We start from the raw sequence: 18,456 nt of genomic DNA, 5'->3' as shown, positions 1-18,456 counted from the left end.
TTTCTCATCGCCAATGAACCTGCTGAGGAATGTCGAATGGCCGGTATATGCGTAGCGGAAAGGAGTCGATAAGACAGGCCTGCCGTGCGACTAGCATTCAGTACACGCGATGGGATAGATGCTGGCTGTGTGACCACGTCGTCTCCTTCCCTCACGGTCACAATGAACGAGCGATCCAAAGTCCTGCCAAAACCTTGATGGAGCTTACCCAGGGCTAATGGCATGAGCGAGAAGATCCGTAGGTGATCATGTCCTCGTTTACTGACTGTGTTCTTATCTTGCTCTCGCCGCGCACTCACTGCACGCGTGCTCAGGTTCGTCGCTTCCTTACTCGTACAAGCCCAGCCATCACAGATGCTATCCCTTACTACAATGGAGTACAATGACGAGCTATGGGGAAGGCATCGACGAGCCGTTCACGCGAGATGTGAGAGTATGAGGCAGGCTACTCGGGATCAAGTAGGCCTCAGTCTTGCGCAGAAAGTACCCTGTAGTGCCCCCAGTCAGCTCTTGGGCCTCAACCAGGTAGTAGAGATTGATCGAGACAGATTCATCGCTTCGGTCGAGCCAAATGTCACCATGGAGGCGCTAGTTCAATTGACGAAGATAGAGGGGCTGATCCCCACCGTAATTGCTCCTTCGAGGGCCACAACTGTAGCGGACGCTTTTGCCACTGCGACTTTCGGATCTTCGTCTTTCCAGTTCGGGACTTTTGATTGCGCAGTTTTGTCTCTTGAGGCTGTCCTTCCTGATGGACAGTACGTCATGGCAAAGCTCGGTGATGGTGATGATGCAGATCGGCTGTTCGAAATTTTAGGCGCGCCGGACAGCCCTGCCCTAATCACACTACTAGAAATTGCGCTCACCCCAGCGTGGGGTTATGTCGAGATGACCTACTGGCCCGTCTCTTCGGTATCGGGCGCAAGGCTCCGAATGGAGCCTAAAGGACCCAACTCGCTAATTCTCGATAGAGCGGCGGTGGATGAATCCACCGACTTCGTGGACAGTGTCATGTTCGACTAGTCCTCGGGTGTTGTTGTCACTGGGCGGCTCACGCCCGCAGCAGATCGTATCCACAGCCGCTTTAGGAAGAAGCACACATTTGTGCAACATGCCAAGTCGATTTGTAGCGCACTACGGTACAAACATGAATCATACGTTGAAACGGTTCCACTGGAAATCTATCTTTTCCGGTATTCTGACTGTCTTGCAGCGCCAACGCGAATAAAAAGACGCTCTGGCGGCCGCAGAGACAGCTCAGTAATCCAAGATTGTGTTAGGTTGGTACAAGATATTGTTTTGCCTACCGAATCTGTGGAGCCGCACATACAGAACTCCCTCTTGCAAGAGTCCACTTGGCCGATCAATATAGCTCGAGTCCAACCACACAGCACATTTGGCAGGCGTAGACATGACATGAGGGCCACGTTGGATTCTGTTCTGTGGCATATCCGAGCGCTGAGTTCGGACCTACCGCGCAGTAGCAAAGCCAGATACAGTACTGAGCGAAATCTGTTTCCGGTCCTTGCACATCGTTTGTTCACAGCGTACGGTCGTTCTCTAGAATACCTACCTGACAGGTACTAGCGCTGTGCAGAGGCGGGTTTCGACAACCAATGCCCTTTGCCATTAGTTGCCTCTATCAGCAGCGTGAAATACTAGATCTATTTACTAATTAACATAAATATATACAACAAAAACTCCACTTAGCGCTAGCATATATGTGACGGTTATGAGGAGAAGCAGATCACGTGTTGGTGGTCTGGTGCTGCTTCCTCACTTTATTGAGCACCTCTTACTTCAGCTGGATTATAGATACGTCATGTAAACAGACCCTGCTGCTGCCTTCGTAAAAAGGCGAGCAGACACAATACTACAACATATACAATATACTCTGATTACTGCCTCGCGCGGTTACACTTTAATTGACTGCATTCACTGTGACATTTGCACCGCTGTGAGCGCCTGTTAACTGAGGCAGCGCAATAGGCAGATCAACAAGCTTGCCGTCCGTATTTACAAAGTGGGCGACAACGCCGAGAAAGCCGCGCTTGCTACCTTTTGTCGTCCACGAGTCAAAGCTTATATGTATCTTGCTTAGCGACTGCGACAAAGCCATAATAATCCGCGGCTTAAGGTGGTCGTATACCCGGAAAACGTATCGCGCAACGCTTGTCCGCGACGTCCAGATCGCGCGGGCTGCGTCGGGATTGGCAGCCTCAAGCATGAGGCGAAAAGCTGGTGTTTCAAGCTCGCGGAGTAGGTAATTGTTTTCAAGAAGCTATGTAACAGCAGCAGCTCGAAAAGCATAGATATTAAAGCCCGATAGGTGGTTGGCGAGCTCCTAAGTGAGGCTAAGTTTACCGTTAACGATTACCTAGCGGAGACGCGATAATTTAGCTAGTTCTGGTTGCTTGCCAGCTGCCCAGACTGAGTGGGTTTTAAGGTGACGAGCTGCTGCGGATACAGCGTCTGTAACAAGGTACACTCCTCTGCTATTAATGTCGACCTTCTTGCGTCGATAGCAATCATGACAGACCCAATATATCTGGCTAGGATTGCGGCGGAGAGCAACACGATAGCCGTAATCAAACACCCAACTTCTGCGATTTGACGGCGGATCTAACAGTACCATATACTTTGGGATACGCGCCCAGTCTAACCCAGTATAGTCGTCCTCCAAGCGGGCGTCCAGACTCGTATCTAATTTAGCTCTATCGTTATCTACTAAGGCTTCTGTAGCGGCTTGGCTGCTATTAACGGTGGGCGCAACGATCGTGGATTTAGGTTATGAGTCTCGAAACTGCGACTCAAAGGTTGACGACGATACAGCGGATTGGGAGGTAACGGCTGCCTTAGTAGCTAGGCTTGTTTTAACGCGTTTACGGCTAAGAGCCGCGTGGGATTTATGCGCGCGCTTCATCGCAGAGGCAAAGAAAAAAGACTGTAACACTAAAAATTGTTGAGAATATCTGGGTTCAGTCCAGGGTAGAAGGTGATTGAGAGTCACGTGATGTGCTGGTGTGGCAGGCACTGCCCGGTGGGCAATAGCACCCACCACAACAGCAAAAGTCCTAGAGACACTCAACACGATAGTCAATACAATACGTTGCAGCCACCCCGCCTTATCCCTCCTCCCACTCGGTTATCCATAGTAGTCATACTACTAGAGGGACCTTGTTCCAATAAAAATGATACATATATAGGATTGCTAGACGCGTTGTTAACGCGTTGTTGACGCGTTAAGGCGGGCGAGGCGAGGTGTTAGATCAGTTTTGGTGCTGACTAAGGTTGAAAATCCAAAACTCAACACTAAAAAGTATCGCTAACATGAAAACAGGTTGCCTAGTATATAGCGTCAAGCCGATCAAGCCAACCAAGCCAACAATGACCTCTGGCTTGGCTTGCTAACAAATTTGTATGGCTCAGCTTGGCTTGTTCGGTGGCAAGTATGATGGCGCATTCACTGGTTGTAGTGCACAACCAGGTTGACAAGGTAGACCTCCTCACGATTTATACACAAATCCGGCTGACTGTACTCACACAGCAGAACATCCAGGCAGGCTTCCAGACGACAGGGCTTATCTCTCCTTGTCCAGACATAGTTCAATCTTGAAGTGTACCGAGGGCCTGGGACTGGCTAGAAATCAATAGTGCACATTGCTGCTAATAATTAGACAAACTGTTGAGAAAGAATGACTCTCTCAGTCATGGCATGTAAGTGTGTCAATTGCTAACTATACAAAGCTCGGCTAATATAGAGCGGTGTGGGTCATGTGACTTAGCGTCCTCGTGACAGGTGACCGGAATATTCTCAACACTCCCCCATAAGCCGATCAGCTGTACCCACTACTTTGTATAGGTCTTGCAGTCGAAGCTTCTTCTCCCTTTATATGCTTCCACTGAACGCCTTGCATGCACTTTCCAACACTCCCCCAGAAGTGCCTTGTCAACAAGAATGAAACCTCCCTGTCACCCTATAGTGGCCGTTACGTTGCGAGTCCCTCAAGTAAAGTGAGGTATCGGCCGAGTGAAGAGTTGAGGAAAGAAGGTCGAGAAAGAAGGTCGAGAGAGAAGGTCGAGAAAGAAGGTCGAGAAAGAAGGTCGAGAGAATTTTCGCGTTTGAAAATCAAGGTAGAATCGATATCACCAACATACCGACTCTCCCTCGACTCCTACGTGAGAGTCAGCGCTCCCTCAGCTTGGTACTCCCAGTACTCTAGCTGTGTACGCTCTCCTCTGTCCCAGCGCTCCCCCAGCTTGGTACTCCCAGTACTCTAGCTGTGTACGCTCTCCTCTATCCTAGCGCTCCCCTAGCTTAGTACTCCCAGTACTCTAGCTATGTACGCTCTCCTCTCTTGTTGTCCCCGCTCCGTTCCTCCGCTCCTGCCTCCTTGTCTGTGTCCTATTCAGGGCTCCAGACCCTAACACCCTTATTCTCCCCCATCGTTATATAAGCCTTTGCTTCTTTGCGTTTATTTAACGAAATCCTTTGGAAAGAAGATAAAAATCGATCGAGAAATCGGGTGGGGGTAGGTGGGTAGCGTTCGAGAGAGTAAAAAAACTTCGAGCACCGTCAAACGGTAGGTTTTCGAGTTTAAGGAATTGAAAGTAGCTGTCGAACTGTAGCTACTAGTTTAAAAAGAAGGTCTCGAAAGGTTACTATCGATAGGCAGGCAATTCGAGTTGTTTTCGGAAGAATCGATGGTTACCGTCGGTAGGTAGGTATTCGAATCGTTGTCAAAAGGTTGGTTGAAAAGGGATAGAGCAACCATTGCTCTCTTCGACTCGCGCGTCGGAATTGGGTATAACTCGCCCAAGGTATCTTCGAGACGCTCCCAGCTTCTCCGGACGATAGTCCATTTTTCTTCGGACTTAATACCCTTCGCGGTAGCCAGGGCGACGGCCCAGTGTCTTCAGGACTTAATACCCTTCGCGGCAGCCAGGGCGACGACCCAGTGTCTTAGAATATAGAAGGCGACGACCTCCTGGGTTGTTCTGGCGTAGACACGCATATACCAGCTTGCTGCCCATATCGAAGAAACGACACTCCGGACACTCACAATGCACACGCAAGCGCGTAAGCCGGGCTCATAACCTGTTGAGAAAGAATGACTCTCTCAGTCATGGCATGTAAGTGTGTCAATTGCTAACTATACAAAGCTCGGCTAATATAGAGCGGTGTGGGTCATGTGACTTAGCGTCCTCGTGACAGGTGACCGGAATATTCTCAACACAAACTGTCGAATCGTGAGTATCGGTAGAGACGTCGGCTGCTTGACACTTCGGCCCGACTTCGGCCCACCTTGCGCAGAGCTTAGGTGTACCTTCGTAGCAGCTATGTTCGTAGAAGATCAATACCAATACCAGTCACCAGAAGAACCTCGTTGTTGTTATTCACCCGTACGATCGTACAAGGCCTACCAACACTGATCAGTGATTGCATGGCAGTCACAGACAGTTAGGTTAGAAGAGACAGATCCTATAACCCGCGCGTTCCCTAGATCGCCTATATCAGCGGCGGAGTTATCTGTGCTAAGTTCACTGTTAGCTGTATCAGGCGTCTCATCCGGCTTGAGACCGACCGTTCCAGCCGTATCAGAGCGTTCCCAGACGCAGTCCATACACGCACCGACCCCCACTTGGTCGCGCCATTGACCCGTGTACAACCCACGACTACCGACGAGTCCCTGGCGAACGCAGCCAGCAAGGCACACGTCAACAATCTACGACAACCGACGTATCCCTGGCGAACGCAGCCAGCACGGCACGCGTCAACAACAAATGGCGAGCGAAACAGCAAGCAGTAATGGAGGCTGTACACTCACACGAGAGGAGTTGCTAGGGACCACAAACCTAAAGGCAAGAGAGTGGCGTCACATTGATCCAAAGATCTGGGACGATGAGATCGAAGCCCCAGACGACGAGGTAGACGGAACTGCAGCAACAACGTACATTGCGCGTGCGATCGCAGACTACACAGACCGGCCAACAGCAGACGCAGAGCTCTTTGGTGAGTTCTGTCAGGACTTTGAAGGCTGGACTGAAGCTATGTTTATGCGCGCGCATGCAACGTATACTAGGGAACTAAAGCGGATCCTCCGCTTTAAGGGCGTGTACACTGGCCGTGTTAACATGCCGCCAAGCGAAGCTGTGGCCAAGCTACTGCACAAGGAGGATTGTCCGAAGTGGCCGGACGATCAGTTCCAATCTACTGCCTTCGACGAGCGGTCAGCGGCGTATATGCTGCAACAGCGGAGGCTACTAGGACGACACACTACGGGATCGGTACAACCTACAAACGTAGGGACAGCGAGTCGAGCGCAGAGCCAAACCTCTGCAAGGGCAAGAGACCAAGACGCAGAGGATCAACAAACCGATGTCCAAGACGAGACCCGCACCCGTACCCAGGTCAGCCAACAACTAGCAGATCCGCTTGTAGAGACAATTGAACAGACACCACAGGCAGACGGGCGACACCAGGCGGACCAGCGACAGCAAAGTCATCAACCTCGCTTAACGTACAACAACTTTGACAGATTCCGCGAATACACGCCAGCATACCCACAACGCCCAAAGGGACCGAGCGTCCCTCCAATTATACCTTCAGGGGATACAGACCCATACAAGGCAGTTCCCCCAATCGAGTTTAATAATGGGAAACTAGATCCGAAGACAATCAATGTCTTTACAAAGATGTGGGATCGTGAGAAGAAATACACAGGGAAGCCGTACGACCTCCTAGACGACAAATTGAAGATCTTCTACAGCATCTGCTATCACGCAGACATCCAGCCAGACCAATTCCATGCAGTCTTTCCACGGATCCTGGAAGGCCGTGCGCAAGACTACTACCTCCACTTCGTTGATCAGCGGACAGATACATTCTTGACTGTATACACGAAGCTTAAGAACCACTTCGACACGGACGTCAACCACAGTCACTACTATGCAGACTGGACGACGACATCCTTTGCTAAAGTCCATAGGGAGAATCCTGACAAGACACTCCATGAGGTCCTTGACATTATGCTAGACAAACTCCAGTTATGCCAGAGGGCGCTTGGGCAGCAGTATATGGGAGAATATGCGCTCCGGACCACAGTAATCACAGCATGTCGAGGCGTTAAAGAGTTCGCAATGGCGCTCTACAGGCCGTCTCTAGAATGCGAGGTCCTATTTGGAGATCTACGATCTTCGATTGAAAACTCACTCGCTATGACTACCTCTGTCAACTTCACAGAGGTAGACCAAGGTAACCAGTACTACTTAGACCGCCGGTACAACAGCAATGGAAGAAACCGAGGTGGGTCCCGAGGCGGAACTAGAGGCGCATTTCAAAAAGGCGAACAAAGCTTTGACAGTAGCCGTGGATTCAAGCCACGCTGGAAGAAGAAGTGCTTTGTCTGCCAGAAGGAAGGATGCTGGTCCACAAACCACACAGACGAAGAGCGCAAGACTGCCCGTGCGCAGTTCTTCTCTATGCTGTATTTTACAGGTGCGCCACCACCCAAGGACTTCTCAGTACACCTTGCAGAGTACGAAGGAATTGAGCACACCAGCCAGTATAACCAGAGAGGCTGGAAAGAGGAGGAAGACTGCGAGGATGACGACAATGACGACGGCACTGGCGAACAACAATACTTTGAGCAGCAGTTCTTCAAGGAGCAATGCCTTGCAGACCAGGCGTTCTTGCATCACATTTCTGGCGACGACATATACGGTCGAGGCGCGCCGTCAGCACCAGCGTCGCAGTTTCTGCTCGAGGACCGCTATACACGATCTCTGTACCAAGGTATCCTCCCGGATACAGGCGCTGCCAACGTATCTACAGTTGGCAAAGAGCAGTATCTTGCACTCACACGAGAAGATCCAACAGTTAAGATAGACACATCTACAGCTGGGAAAGCATCTATCAAATTCGGAAAAGGCGAGGCTACAGCGTCTATTGGAACAGTGCAGGTCTCTACAGAGATTGGGAAGATCAACTTCGAAGTGCTCGAGGCGCCTACACCGTTCTTGCTGTGCCTTGCAGATATGGACCGCTTAAAAGTCTACTTCAATAACACTACAGATGAGCTTGTTCAGGACAAGATACGCATCCCTGTTCTACGCAAATGGGGACACCCATGGTTCCATCTCAACAAGAGAGAGAGAGCAACGGTGTTTCTCACTGAGACAGAGCTGAGACGGCTCCATCGCCGGTTTGGACACCCAGCTGTCACGCGACTAGTTAAACTCTTAAAGGACGCTGGCCATAACGACTTTGAAGAGAGAACCCTAGAGGAGGTCACTAAATTCTGCCACCACTGCCAGCTCCACAGCTCCGCGCCGCGCCGATTCAAATTCACTCTGAAGGATGATCACCACTTCAACTATGAGATCCTGGTGGATGTGATGTATCTCAGCGGCAAGCCAGTATTACATGTGGTTGATTCTTCAACTGCTTTCCAAGGCGCAAAATTCCTCAGCGCTATCTCAGCTAAGGAGACATGGCAGGCACTGCGGATGCTATGGATCGACACGTATCAAGGACCACCAGACATCATCACACATGATGCAGGCACCAACTTTGCAAGCGCAGAGTTCCGTGCTGAGGCAAAGATCATGGGAGTTACATGCAAGCAGGTGCCTACAGAGGCTCACTGGTCGGTGGGCAAGACTGAGAGATACCACGCACCACTTCGCCGAGCATGGGATATACTCCATGACGAGCTCCAAGACGATATGTCTGATGAAGCGATCCTTCAAATGGCCGTGAAAGCTGTCAATGACACCGCTGGACCCGATGGTCTAGTCCCGACTCTACTAGTCTTTGGAGCATACCCACGAATGACTACAGAGTCGCCGCCGGCACCTTCAATGGTTAGGCGCAGCGAGGCTATTCAAAAGGCGACGAAAGCCCTGCGCAAGCTTACTGCAGAGCGCCAAGTTGCAGACGCCTTGAACACCCGCAATGGACCAGCCACTGCAGACATGCTCGCGCTCCCACTCCAGAGTGAAGTCTTAGTATGGAGAGAGAGTGATGGCTGGAATGGCCCGTACAAGATCGCCAGTATAGACGGCCACAACGTTACTGTCGATATGGTCAATGGTCCAACAACATTCAGATCTACTGTCGTCAAGCCATACTACAGACCGGACCATCTTTGGAGCGACCCCGATGCGCCACACGCGCTGAATGAGCCGCATGAGCCGGTAGCAGTACCACCGGCAGTGCAACCACGCAAGAGAGGCCGCCCTCCAGGATCAAAGAACAAGCGGAAGGGGCACGCGTACATCACCAAGAAGGAGCAGGACGATCTTGAGCTAGCTATCAAGCTACGTAACGATGGAGTTATCACAACACCAGGCGCACCCTTTGAAGCATCTGATGACCAAGAGATCAGCGACCTCGTAGGTCGTGGAGTCTTCAAGTTTGAGCAATACGACGAGAGGCTACACAGCAAGATCCGGATCTTCAAGTCACGCCTGGTACGTGAGGTCAAGGGAAAGACAACCAAGCCCTATGAGAAATCCCGCCTGGTTATCCAAGGCTACCAGGACCACGGCAAAGAGGCTATCTTGACGCAATCTCCAACCATCCAGCGATGCAGCCAGCGCCTGATCATGTCGCTGGCGCCCGAGATGGTACAACGCGGAATGAACATAGAGCTCCGTGATATCACGCAGGCGTATCCCCAGGCGCAGACAACCCTGAAGAGGACGATACTCGCACATCTTCCTACTGAGCTGGTACCACGATATCCGAGGGGCACGCTACTCCATGTGATCAAGCCACTGTATGGAATCGCAGAGGCAGGAGTCCACTGGTGGACAACCTATCATGGGCACCATTGCAAGGAACTGGACATGGCAACATCTACGTACGACCCATGCCTGTTAATCACAAACAGCGACACCAGCATCTTCGGCATCGTTGGCATGCAAACAGATGACACTCTCATGCTTGGGACACCCGCGTTCTCGTTACTTGAAGAGAAAAAGATCCAGAAGGCAGAGTTTAGATCGAAACCAAAGTCTGTCCTTACACCAGAAATTCAATTGGATTTTAATGGATGTACACTCACGATCGACGCTAGCAAACCAATTCTGAACCTTAGGCAGAAAGGACAAGGAGGAAAGATCAAACTTGTGGACGTTAGGGCACCCGACCGCGCGCAACAGTACACAGAGCAGCGCGCCCGCGGAGCGTACATCGCATCAACATGCCAACCAGAGGCGTCATTCGATCTGTCCGTCGCCGCTCAGGCGCAGCAACCATCAGATGAGGACATCAAGGCACTCAACAAGCGCCTGAAGTGGCAGATAGAGAACCTCGATCGTGGCCTCCGTTACATCACTGTCAATCTCACGGAGGCTAAGTTGATGGTCTTCGTAGACGGCTCCTTTGCCAACAACAAGGACCTCAGCTCACAGCTCGGCTTTGTCCTCATGCTCGTCAACGAGTCTATTGACGCTAACACCTTCACAATCCAAGGCAACATAATCCACTACAGCTCTACAAAATGTAAGCGCGTCACAAGGAGCGTACTAGCCTCTGAGATTTATGGCATGGTCAACGGCTTTGATATAGGCATCGCTATTGCCACTACCTTAAGAATAGTCACAGAACGACTTAGAATACCTGAGGTTCCCTTGGTTGTCTGTACAGACTCGTACTCCTTGTACGAGTGCCTCGTTAAGCTTGGAACAACGAAGGAGAAGCGTCTTATGATCGACATCATGGCGCTGCGTCAATCATATGAGCGTCGCGAGATCACTGAGATCCGCTGGATCAATGGTGACGATAATCCTGCTGACGCCTTCACGAAGGCATCGCCAAACCGCGCTCTTGAACGCTTTATTGACGGCAACAAGCTGACAGTCCGAGTAGATGGATGGGTGCAGAGGCCGACAAGCTTTGATGTTTGATGCTACACACACTGTCACTACCGATACAAGCAGAGTTACTAGCTATCCAGAAAGAAAAGACTTCCAATGTCGAATCGTGAGTATCGGTAGAGACGTCGGCTGCTTGACACTTCGGCCCGACTTCGGCCCACCTTGCGCAGAGCTTAGGTGTACCTTCGTAGCAGCTATGTTCGTAGAAGATCAATACCAATACCAGTCACCAGAAGAACCTCGTTGTTGTTATTCACCCGTACGATCGTACAAGGCCTACCAACACAAACTACAAGATCTAAAATTTACATTTATCGCAACAATAAAAACGCATCTCCGGCCAAATCAACCGTTTAGATCCGCAACTGCGAAACTTATTTTATTGCAGGGCGTCAAAACTTCTCGGTAGAGATCTTCTACGGCCAATTCGCCTGCGGTCTTCCGCCTTCTTCACGCTGTTTCTTGAATGTCCTCTCTGGCAAGTCCGGAAACATGTTTTTGTTCGCTTCCACAAACGGTCTTAGTATCTCATCGAGCCTTCTGCGAGCATGATCAGGATTGTAAGAGACTTTGCTCATCGCACCTCCCAGCTTGCTTGGCAGTCCAGAATGGCGATAAAGATCAAAGTTAGAAGGCCTGCCTTTGTAATCGTACAAATCCGTGACGAAGTCCTGAGTATATTAGCAGGTGTGAGCTGCCAAAATTGCAAGTGCACTTACACCTTGAGAGCGGTCCTTCCTCGCCCTTATATTAGAGATAATTGATGAGATGACTCTAGAAGCTGACCCAGGCTCAATAGGAATACAGTCATCGAGCAACAAATCTAAGATAGGTGTATCCGTGAGTGCAGGGTCAAAATTTGACTTCGGATCGTTTCGCCTGTCACGTACGCTCACGTGGCTTGGATCACTGGCAAGCGTGGCTTTCCTTGTCTCCTCCATAGTACTCATGGGAATGACCTTTATAGGCATGCCGCCACTTTTTGGGCAGCTCGCGACATAGTCCTGTAATTGGTGGCGGAATTTGCAACGATCTCCCCTTTCACAGAAGCCGCGGGAGAACCAAAAGAAACAGGTCAAGCAGTCCGGGGTCGACTGGGTTGGATCCTGCATCGAGTCAGTCATATATCGCAGTAATAACAATACGTCTGTAAGAACCGTCCCAAAGATGGAGACGATACCTACATACCTTGTCATGTATGTTTTCGGACGATACGCGTTTAGATAGCGGACGGTCCGGTAAGCGCCGTTTCGATTGCGTGTGGCCTTTTGTTACGAGCTTGTATCCGGCATTTCCAGTAGAAGCTGTGCCATACGCTAAGTTTAGGCCAGCTTGATCGGAGAAGACGCGATCAGAATCCAAACACGTAGATTCCGTTTTGACTTGTGGCTCTCGTTTTAGAGTCTCATGGTATTCCATATCGATAGACGGCATTCTTGCTTCCCTGATGGGAGGTGCGCCATTAATAGACGGGTCCGCCTTAAGGGACTTTGAAGTGTTGCTTGGAGTTAGCAAGTCCTTTGCTCTATCTGCAGGTTGCTTGTTTGAGGACCCGGAAGGAAGCGCCTTAGACGAGGAAACTTCAGTATCCAGTGCGTTGCTGCTCTCCTGTCGCAGCCAATCAGTAGCAGAAGGCGCTACAGGGCCACCGAGACCAGCTTCCAGTAATACCAGGATATCGGCCTTTGACTGTGAGTCAAAATTTCCACCATCTTGCTGTTTTCCCCAGTAGGGAGCAGTTGAGGGTCGAGCTTTAGCTGCGTTTGCCTCGTCCGAAATAAGCTGGTCAATAGTGTCTAGATTAGCACTAGTGGCTTCTCTCGCCACACTCCCCCTCTTGTCTTCATTTGATGCTCGACTTTGGAGGCCATCAATGTGGCTCGCAGAAGAGTCGTCGTTGTAGCTTAAATAGTTTGGAACAAGCTTCGGAGCCTCGCTGGACTGTTTCTGACCCTTGTCAATGGATCTAGAAGCTCCTTGGCTGCCCTCGAGATTGGTTGGTATTGCTGACTCGCTAACAGCTTTCTCAACACGCATTTCGTCGTCTTCGCTAGCTAAGCACTCAGCTATGGCAGCATTGAGACGGCGTTGTAATTGCGCTGTAATTTGGGATGAGGGACATTCCTTGGCCCCTTCAATTAGGAAGTAGAGCCCTTTTTGCAGAATATCGACTGTACCCAGCATTGCTCCAATCTCTTTTGCCTTGCATAAATTGCTACTATTTTCCCATATTGCCCTCGCTGTATCCACTTTCTTTTCGTCTGCGCCCTCATCCCTTAATGCCTCTACGAGTGTACTGACTAGATATGGTGTCGCTTGGGACTCGAGTGCACAAGATTTGGCGATCGTCAGAGCTGTCATTGTAAAGAAGGGCAGGTTTTCTGGGATATTCGCGAGTACTTTCAGTTGATACTGACAGGTCTCAGGAAGTACAAGCGGGCTTGGAAGTGGGAAGCTGCCCTCAGATCGGGGTCGGACATTGCGCGCTGAGTTCGAGGTAGAGTTGCTATCTTCAGCCTGCTCGGCTCCGTTGTTAGCTGGGGTACTACAACATTAATACCTAGTTCATCTAACCTTGCGCTTGCTCATTCTAAAGGCCATTGTCGAACAACTGGTACGTGACGGGCGGGTCTCTTTGCGTTTGTGGATTGATGTGGTTACCAGTCGCAATAACTTATTTCTCCACTCAGGGGTTTTTCCGCGGCACCCAAAGAAGTTAGACCACGTCAGCCACATGCCTGACACAGCAAGACGCGACGACGGAGCCTAGACACCCCTCTAAGCATAATGGTCACAACATACACAATACAGTCACTGATGGGCTGACCAGGAAGCCTACCGGACAATGTCTGCAACGTCCCACATCGACGCACCCTCGGGCTGAACAGCATCACTTTCCACGCGAATCACCTCACAGACACCCGCCATGCTACCATCGGTGCCACCACATACTTACAGATCATCAGACAACCTCGTCCACTGTCACCCCACCCAGTGTCGAAAGAGTGGTGCCCCTTCGACACACCCGACAAGGTCTGAGGAGATTCGCGCGAGAGCTCTCCTGCTCAGTAGGCTCGACGGCAACGCACGAGCGGAGCATCACTGTTGTGGAGCCGCGTTACGACGAAATGCTGCTGCCGCAGCGCCTGGTGGCAGGTCACACCATACAACACAGTCGCATAGGAACCTAGTGGACGGCATCACAACACTGAAGAATATCGGAGTTTGGAGAACACATTGCAGACCCTAGGGCAAGCTAGCACACACGACAGCTGAACGCTAGGGAGAGACTGAAGGCATTGCGGTCGCAAAGCATGAGGCAAACGTGCCTCTACGAGCCGTGAAACAACGTTACACATATGAGGCTTCGAGTACGGCATACACACAGGAAGACAATTTAAGGAACACAAACACAGGCAAACACAGGCAAACACGTCACTTCTAGAGACGAAATGTACATAGTCGTAGATAGAAGCTAGATTGGATTGGATTGGATTGGATTCATTCCTACTCGGTTTCAGCCGCGTACTGCGCAGCTATGCCCGGAGTGACAGGCGTGGCAGACAGCGGACGCGGTGCGGATCAACGTCCGCACCGCCCCACTCCATCCCTCGAACGGGACTATCTGTCCCCGAAAGCCTGCCGTTTTCCATCAACCACTATCTACATATGCTTGTCCGGCCCATCTAAATAGCAGTTCCACTGACTGTATGCTGTACTTCTAGGCTCGTAGAGGCGCTCCGCCTTGTCTGTCGCATCCGCTGTACCTAAAGTCTCCCCCCAGCGCTCGGCGTCGTCTGCGCATCTCCGATCCCTACTTGCCCAAGGATCTGCGTCTGTTCCATATACTCGATGACTTTGGTGGCTAGCTGTGGCGTGCTCAGGATGGTCCTGAGGCTGTTTCGTCCGGATACGTTGGCGAAGATACGGTTCCGGAGGTCCTTGTACTTGCTGCAGCGGGGGCTTCGCGCCAAGTCCACAGGAACGGGGGACGGCTGGAAGTCCATGCTCGCTACGAATGCATGAACACATTGGAACTGCTAGATACGGTAGAAGTGGGAAGAAGCTGTTGTTGAGCCACCCCGTACCCAAACAAATATCATACACCCACATTCAACACGACAGAACTCCACCAATATGAACCCGATTTAGGAAGCAATTGAAGATATTGAATCGCGTGAAGATGGCGCATCTTTCTCGTACCGCGAAGTTGCGACACGGTTCAGTGTTAGTCGCACGACGCTGGCGCGGAGGCACAAGAGGATAACACACTCAAATGCAGGAGGTGCACAGAAACGCCAGAAACTCAGCCCACAACAAGAGCAGGAGCTTGTAAAATATAAAGAGGCTTTAACAAAGCGAGGACTACCTTCTACGAGAGAGATGGTGCGAAATTTCGCGGGTGCAGTTGCGAAAGAGAAGTGTTCAGATCGCTGGGTTTCCCGATTTCTTCAGCGAAACCAAACTCATCTTACATCCAAATGGACCACCGGGATGGACGGAGACCGTCACTAAGCCGACAGTGAGGCTAAATACAGGCTCTACTTTGACCCCCATTATTCTAAAGTAAAGGAGTACAATGTGGACGCTCGCCACATTTACAATATGGATGAGAAGGGCTTTCTCGTCGGCATCACCTCTCGCTCTAAACGAATCTTTTCTAAACGATTATATGAGCGTAAGGAGGTTACAGAAGCGCTGCAAGATGGTTCTAGAGAATGGACAACGCTCCTAGCTTGTATCTGTGCTGATGGGACAAAGATTCCTCCCGCGATCATCTACCAAGGCAAAGGAGCACTTCGAAGTGGCTGGGTAGAGGATGTAGAGGTCAACAAACACGATGTTTTTGTTGCTACATCACCCTCTGGATGGAGCAACGATAATTTAGGATTAGCTTGGCTTGAACAGGTGTTCGACAGAAGCACGAGGAAGAAAGCGCGCTCGAGTTACCGCCTCCTCATCCTTGATGGCCATGGATCTCATCTGACTATGGATTTTATTGAACATTGTGACCAACACAAGATTCTCCTTATCGTCTTCCCCCCCCCCCCCCCCCATTCAACCCACAGTCTTCAGCCATTAGATGTGGTGATGTTTAAGCCAATTTCTAGTGCGTACTCGTCCGAACTTACCAACCATCTCCATCGAAGTCAAGGACTCACTCCTGTCAAGAAAGGAGACTTTTTCCCTCTTTTCTGGCCTGCCTGGATCACCTCCTTTACCTCTAAGAACATCCTGAAGTCCTTTGAAGCTACAGGGGTGGTGCCACCAAATGCCGACGCAGTCTTGAAGCGCTTCAGAAACACCACTTCAGATGGAGATAAAGGTCCAGAATTGGAGCCAAAGGGCAACAAGAGCAGCGGGATTCAGCTGCGAAAGTTATTTAATGCTACGGTAAAAGATCAAACGGATGAAGCAAGAAAAGAGCTGAGCGCGTCCATCCATTCCCTCCAGGCGCATAACGACATACTTAACACCGAAAACGAGGGCTTACGCCAAGCTCTTACACTTAAAAAGAAACACAAGAAGAAAAGCAAGCCTCTAGACCTTCAACAGCGCAAAGAGTATCATGGTGGTGCAGTGTTCTGGAGTCCTTCGAAGCTCCGCGAAGCCCGGGTTCACGAGCAGGTAAATCGACAAGAAGAAGAAGCAGAAAAACTCCAAAAAGCACAGACGAAAGAGCTGAAAGCGGCCGCTGCCTTGTACAAGAAGAAGATAGCTGAGGAAGCGAAGGCGCTGCGGGAAAGTGCGAAAGAAGCCCGGGCAGAAGAGCGCAAAAAGGCGGCTGAGGAAGCCGCCGCGCGGAGGACCCAAAAAGAGCAAGAAAAACGAGATCGCGACTCTCAAAAAGCTCTACAACAGTCCCAAAGAGGCAAGAGAGCAGCTTCAAAGCCTCCGAAAGGTCGACAGGAAGAGCGGAGGAGTAATAATCGCGGTACGGAGGGTGCTATTGAGACGCAACCTGCACCGCCAGTTCCACCCAAAACGACACGAACACGATCGATAAAAGCACCAAAAAATAGTCTGAATAGTACAAAAGCTTCGCATGCACCCAAATAGCAATACGCTAAGAAATACTATAACGTATCTCACGGCTTCGCGAGCCACACAGCTTCGTGAGCCACTTTTGCCAAGCCCCCACCAAAACTACTACTCCCCTCAATGCCTCAACAACAACATTACTCAGAGAGTTCAAAGGAAGCTTAGATACAGACTGCGCTTTAAGCTATTAAACAAGACACGACACTCTCCCAGCGACGCGCTGCAGCTATCTACAGCGTTTATCACGGAGCTGGTGCGCAGTGGGACTGAGGTAGAATATGTGTTGTACTGTGAGGAGCGTAAGGCTCCGCGAGGTGAGAGCTATCTAAGTGCTGGACCCTGGGGCTAGCGACAGGTCACGTGCCTCACGTGATGTCCTTCCCAGGCAGGGTCAGTACCGTGACAGATACTGACGATCCGACAGGTCGAGTATATGTCTAATAATTACCTCCTCCTCTAGCTAGGTAAGCTTCTTTAAGTTAGGCTAGTAATCGCGTCGTGTAGGCCTGCCAGCGCGTCGGTCGCGTAGCGTTATTCGAGGGACGTTAAACGCGCGAGTAGCAGCTCTCTCAGTCTTGATCTAGTGGCTATTAAGAGATAATATAGTAAGCTGCATATCAGCTTTAGATGAGCGCAATAGAGCTTGTTGGCGTTAAGGCATAACTAATTTGATTTTTAAAGGTGATTAAAGTTGGTGGGGTGGACGACTCGCTTGTAAGGACGACTCGCTTATAAAACACGTTAAAAAAATTGTAAATGAGTATTCGGCATACCCTTCCACATAGTACATCAAGGGGTCCAGTCCATGTCTCCTTCGTCATCGTCCCTAAGGTTGCCCATCATCATAGGGTCCTGGTCTCGCAGCCCTCGTGACCAGCTGTAAAGAAGGTCCAGGCGCTTGCCAAATTGCTTTACACGCTTTCCTACATCCTTCTTGTCTATTTGGCAACAGGCCATACTAAATACAACTTGCCATGCTCGGCGCAAATGGCGGACTTTTTCGCGAGAAATGCTGTGTCCTTGGAAATGTGTTTCAGCGGTGCACATCTTCTTTTGGAAACTGTGCATGCTCTGTGATGCCCTTTGTCAGCCTAGCACCTCACGTGACCTAGGATCACCTGATCACTTATCTCGGTTGTGTATATAATCGCTTCATGTAGCTCTCTCGATACAACAACCTTCTGCCTCTTTTCTGCTCTGTTCTCCCACATCCGACACAAACCTACCTTGTGTTTGTGGGTTGTCACACGCTTTACCCGACTGCTGGATACTCAATTCACTTCACCCAGGTCGACCAAAAGACTGGACGCCAGCACCTATTGGAGTCCGCAAGGTTGAACAAGCTCAAAAGGATCCTAAGATTTCGAAGCAAATAAAGGACGTCCTAAATAAGTGGGCTTCACATCAACAGTATAGAGACAAGATTCAGGTAGATGACGGCCAACCACCTAGTGGTAGTACATTATTCGTGGTTGATCTGCTGGATACAGGTCAGTTATCACCAACTCACTGACTTGGTGACAACTGGGG

The 18,456-nt window shown here is 50.4% G+C and overlaps 5 protein-coding genes across 5 annotated transcripts; 3 read left to right on the top strand and 2 right to left on the bottom strand.

Annotated features, from left to right (window-relative positions):
- Nucleotides 1–372: 372 nt before the first annotated feature.
- PtrM4_111910 (GlcD, FAD-FMN-containing dehydrogenase) lies at nt 373–1,023 on the top strand (the record flags this gene model as incomplete). The annotated part of the gene is made up of 1 exon (XM_066107946.1): nt 373–1,023. One exon carries the CDS (start codon nt 373–375, stop codon nt 1,021–1,023), a length of 651 nt encoding a protein of 216 aa, XP_065962395.1.
- An 898-nt stretch (nt 1,024–1,921) lies between these two features.
- Nucleotides 1,922–2,227, bottom strand: PtrM4_111900 (uncharacterized protein; the record flags this gene model as incomplete). Its single annotated transcript, XM_066107945.1, has 1 exon — nt 1,922–2,227. One exon carries the CDS (start codon nt 2,225–2,227, stop codon nt 1,922–1,924), a length of 306 nt encoding a protein of 101 aa, XP_065962394.1.
- A 3,557-nt stretch (nt 2,228–5,784) lies between these two features.
- Nucleotides 5,785–10,914, top strand: PtrM4_111890 (uncharacterized protein; the record flags this gene model as incomplete). The annotated part of the gene is made up of 1 exon (XM_066107944.1): nt 5,785–10,914. The coding sequence occupies one exon, from the start codon at nt 5,785–5,787 to the stop codon at nt 10,912–10,914; it is 5,130 nt and encodes a 1,709-aa protein (XP_065962393.1).
- A 386-nt stretch (nt 10,915–11,300) lies between these two features.
- PtrM4_111880 (ZnF-C3H1 domain containing protein) lies at nt 11,301–13,245 on the bottom strand (the record flags this gene model as incomplete). The annotated part of the gene is made up of 3 exons (XM_066107943.1): nt 11,301–11,555; nt 11,604–11,990; nt 12,073–13,245. 3 exons carry the CDS (start codon nt 13,243–13,245, stop codon nt 11,301–11,303), a joined length of 1,815 nt encoding a protein of 604 aa, XP_065962392.1.
- Nucleotides 13,246–15,489: 2,244 nt separating this feature from the next.
- Nucleotides 15,490–16,944, top strand: PtrM4_111870 (Trichoplein multi-domain protein; the record flags this gene model as incomplete). The annotated part of the gene is made up of 2 exons (XM_066107942.1): nt 15,490–15,918; nt 15,961–16,944. 2 exons carry the CDS (start codon nt 15,490–15,492, stop codon nt 16,942–16,944), a joined length of 1,413 nt encoding a protein of 470 aa, XP_065962391.1.
- Between the last annotated feature and the right edge of the window lie 1,512 nt (nt 16,945–18,456).

The sequence above is a fragment of the Pyrenophora tritici-repentis genome, chromosome 5, assembly GCF_003171515.1.
Source record: "Pyrenophora tritici-repentis strain M4 chromosome 5, whole genome shotgun sequence".
Taxonomy (NCBI): Eukaryota; Fungi; Ascomycota; class Dothideomycetes; order Pleosporales; family Pleosporaceae; genus Pyrenophora; species Pyrenophora tritici-repentis.
Note: the sequence above shows the minus strand (reverse complement) of the source record. Positions and strands in the feature narration are given on the sequence as shown.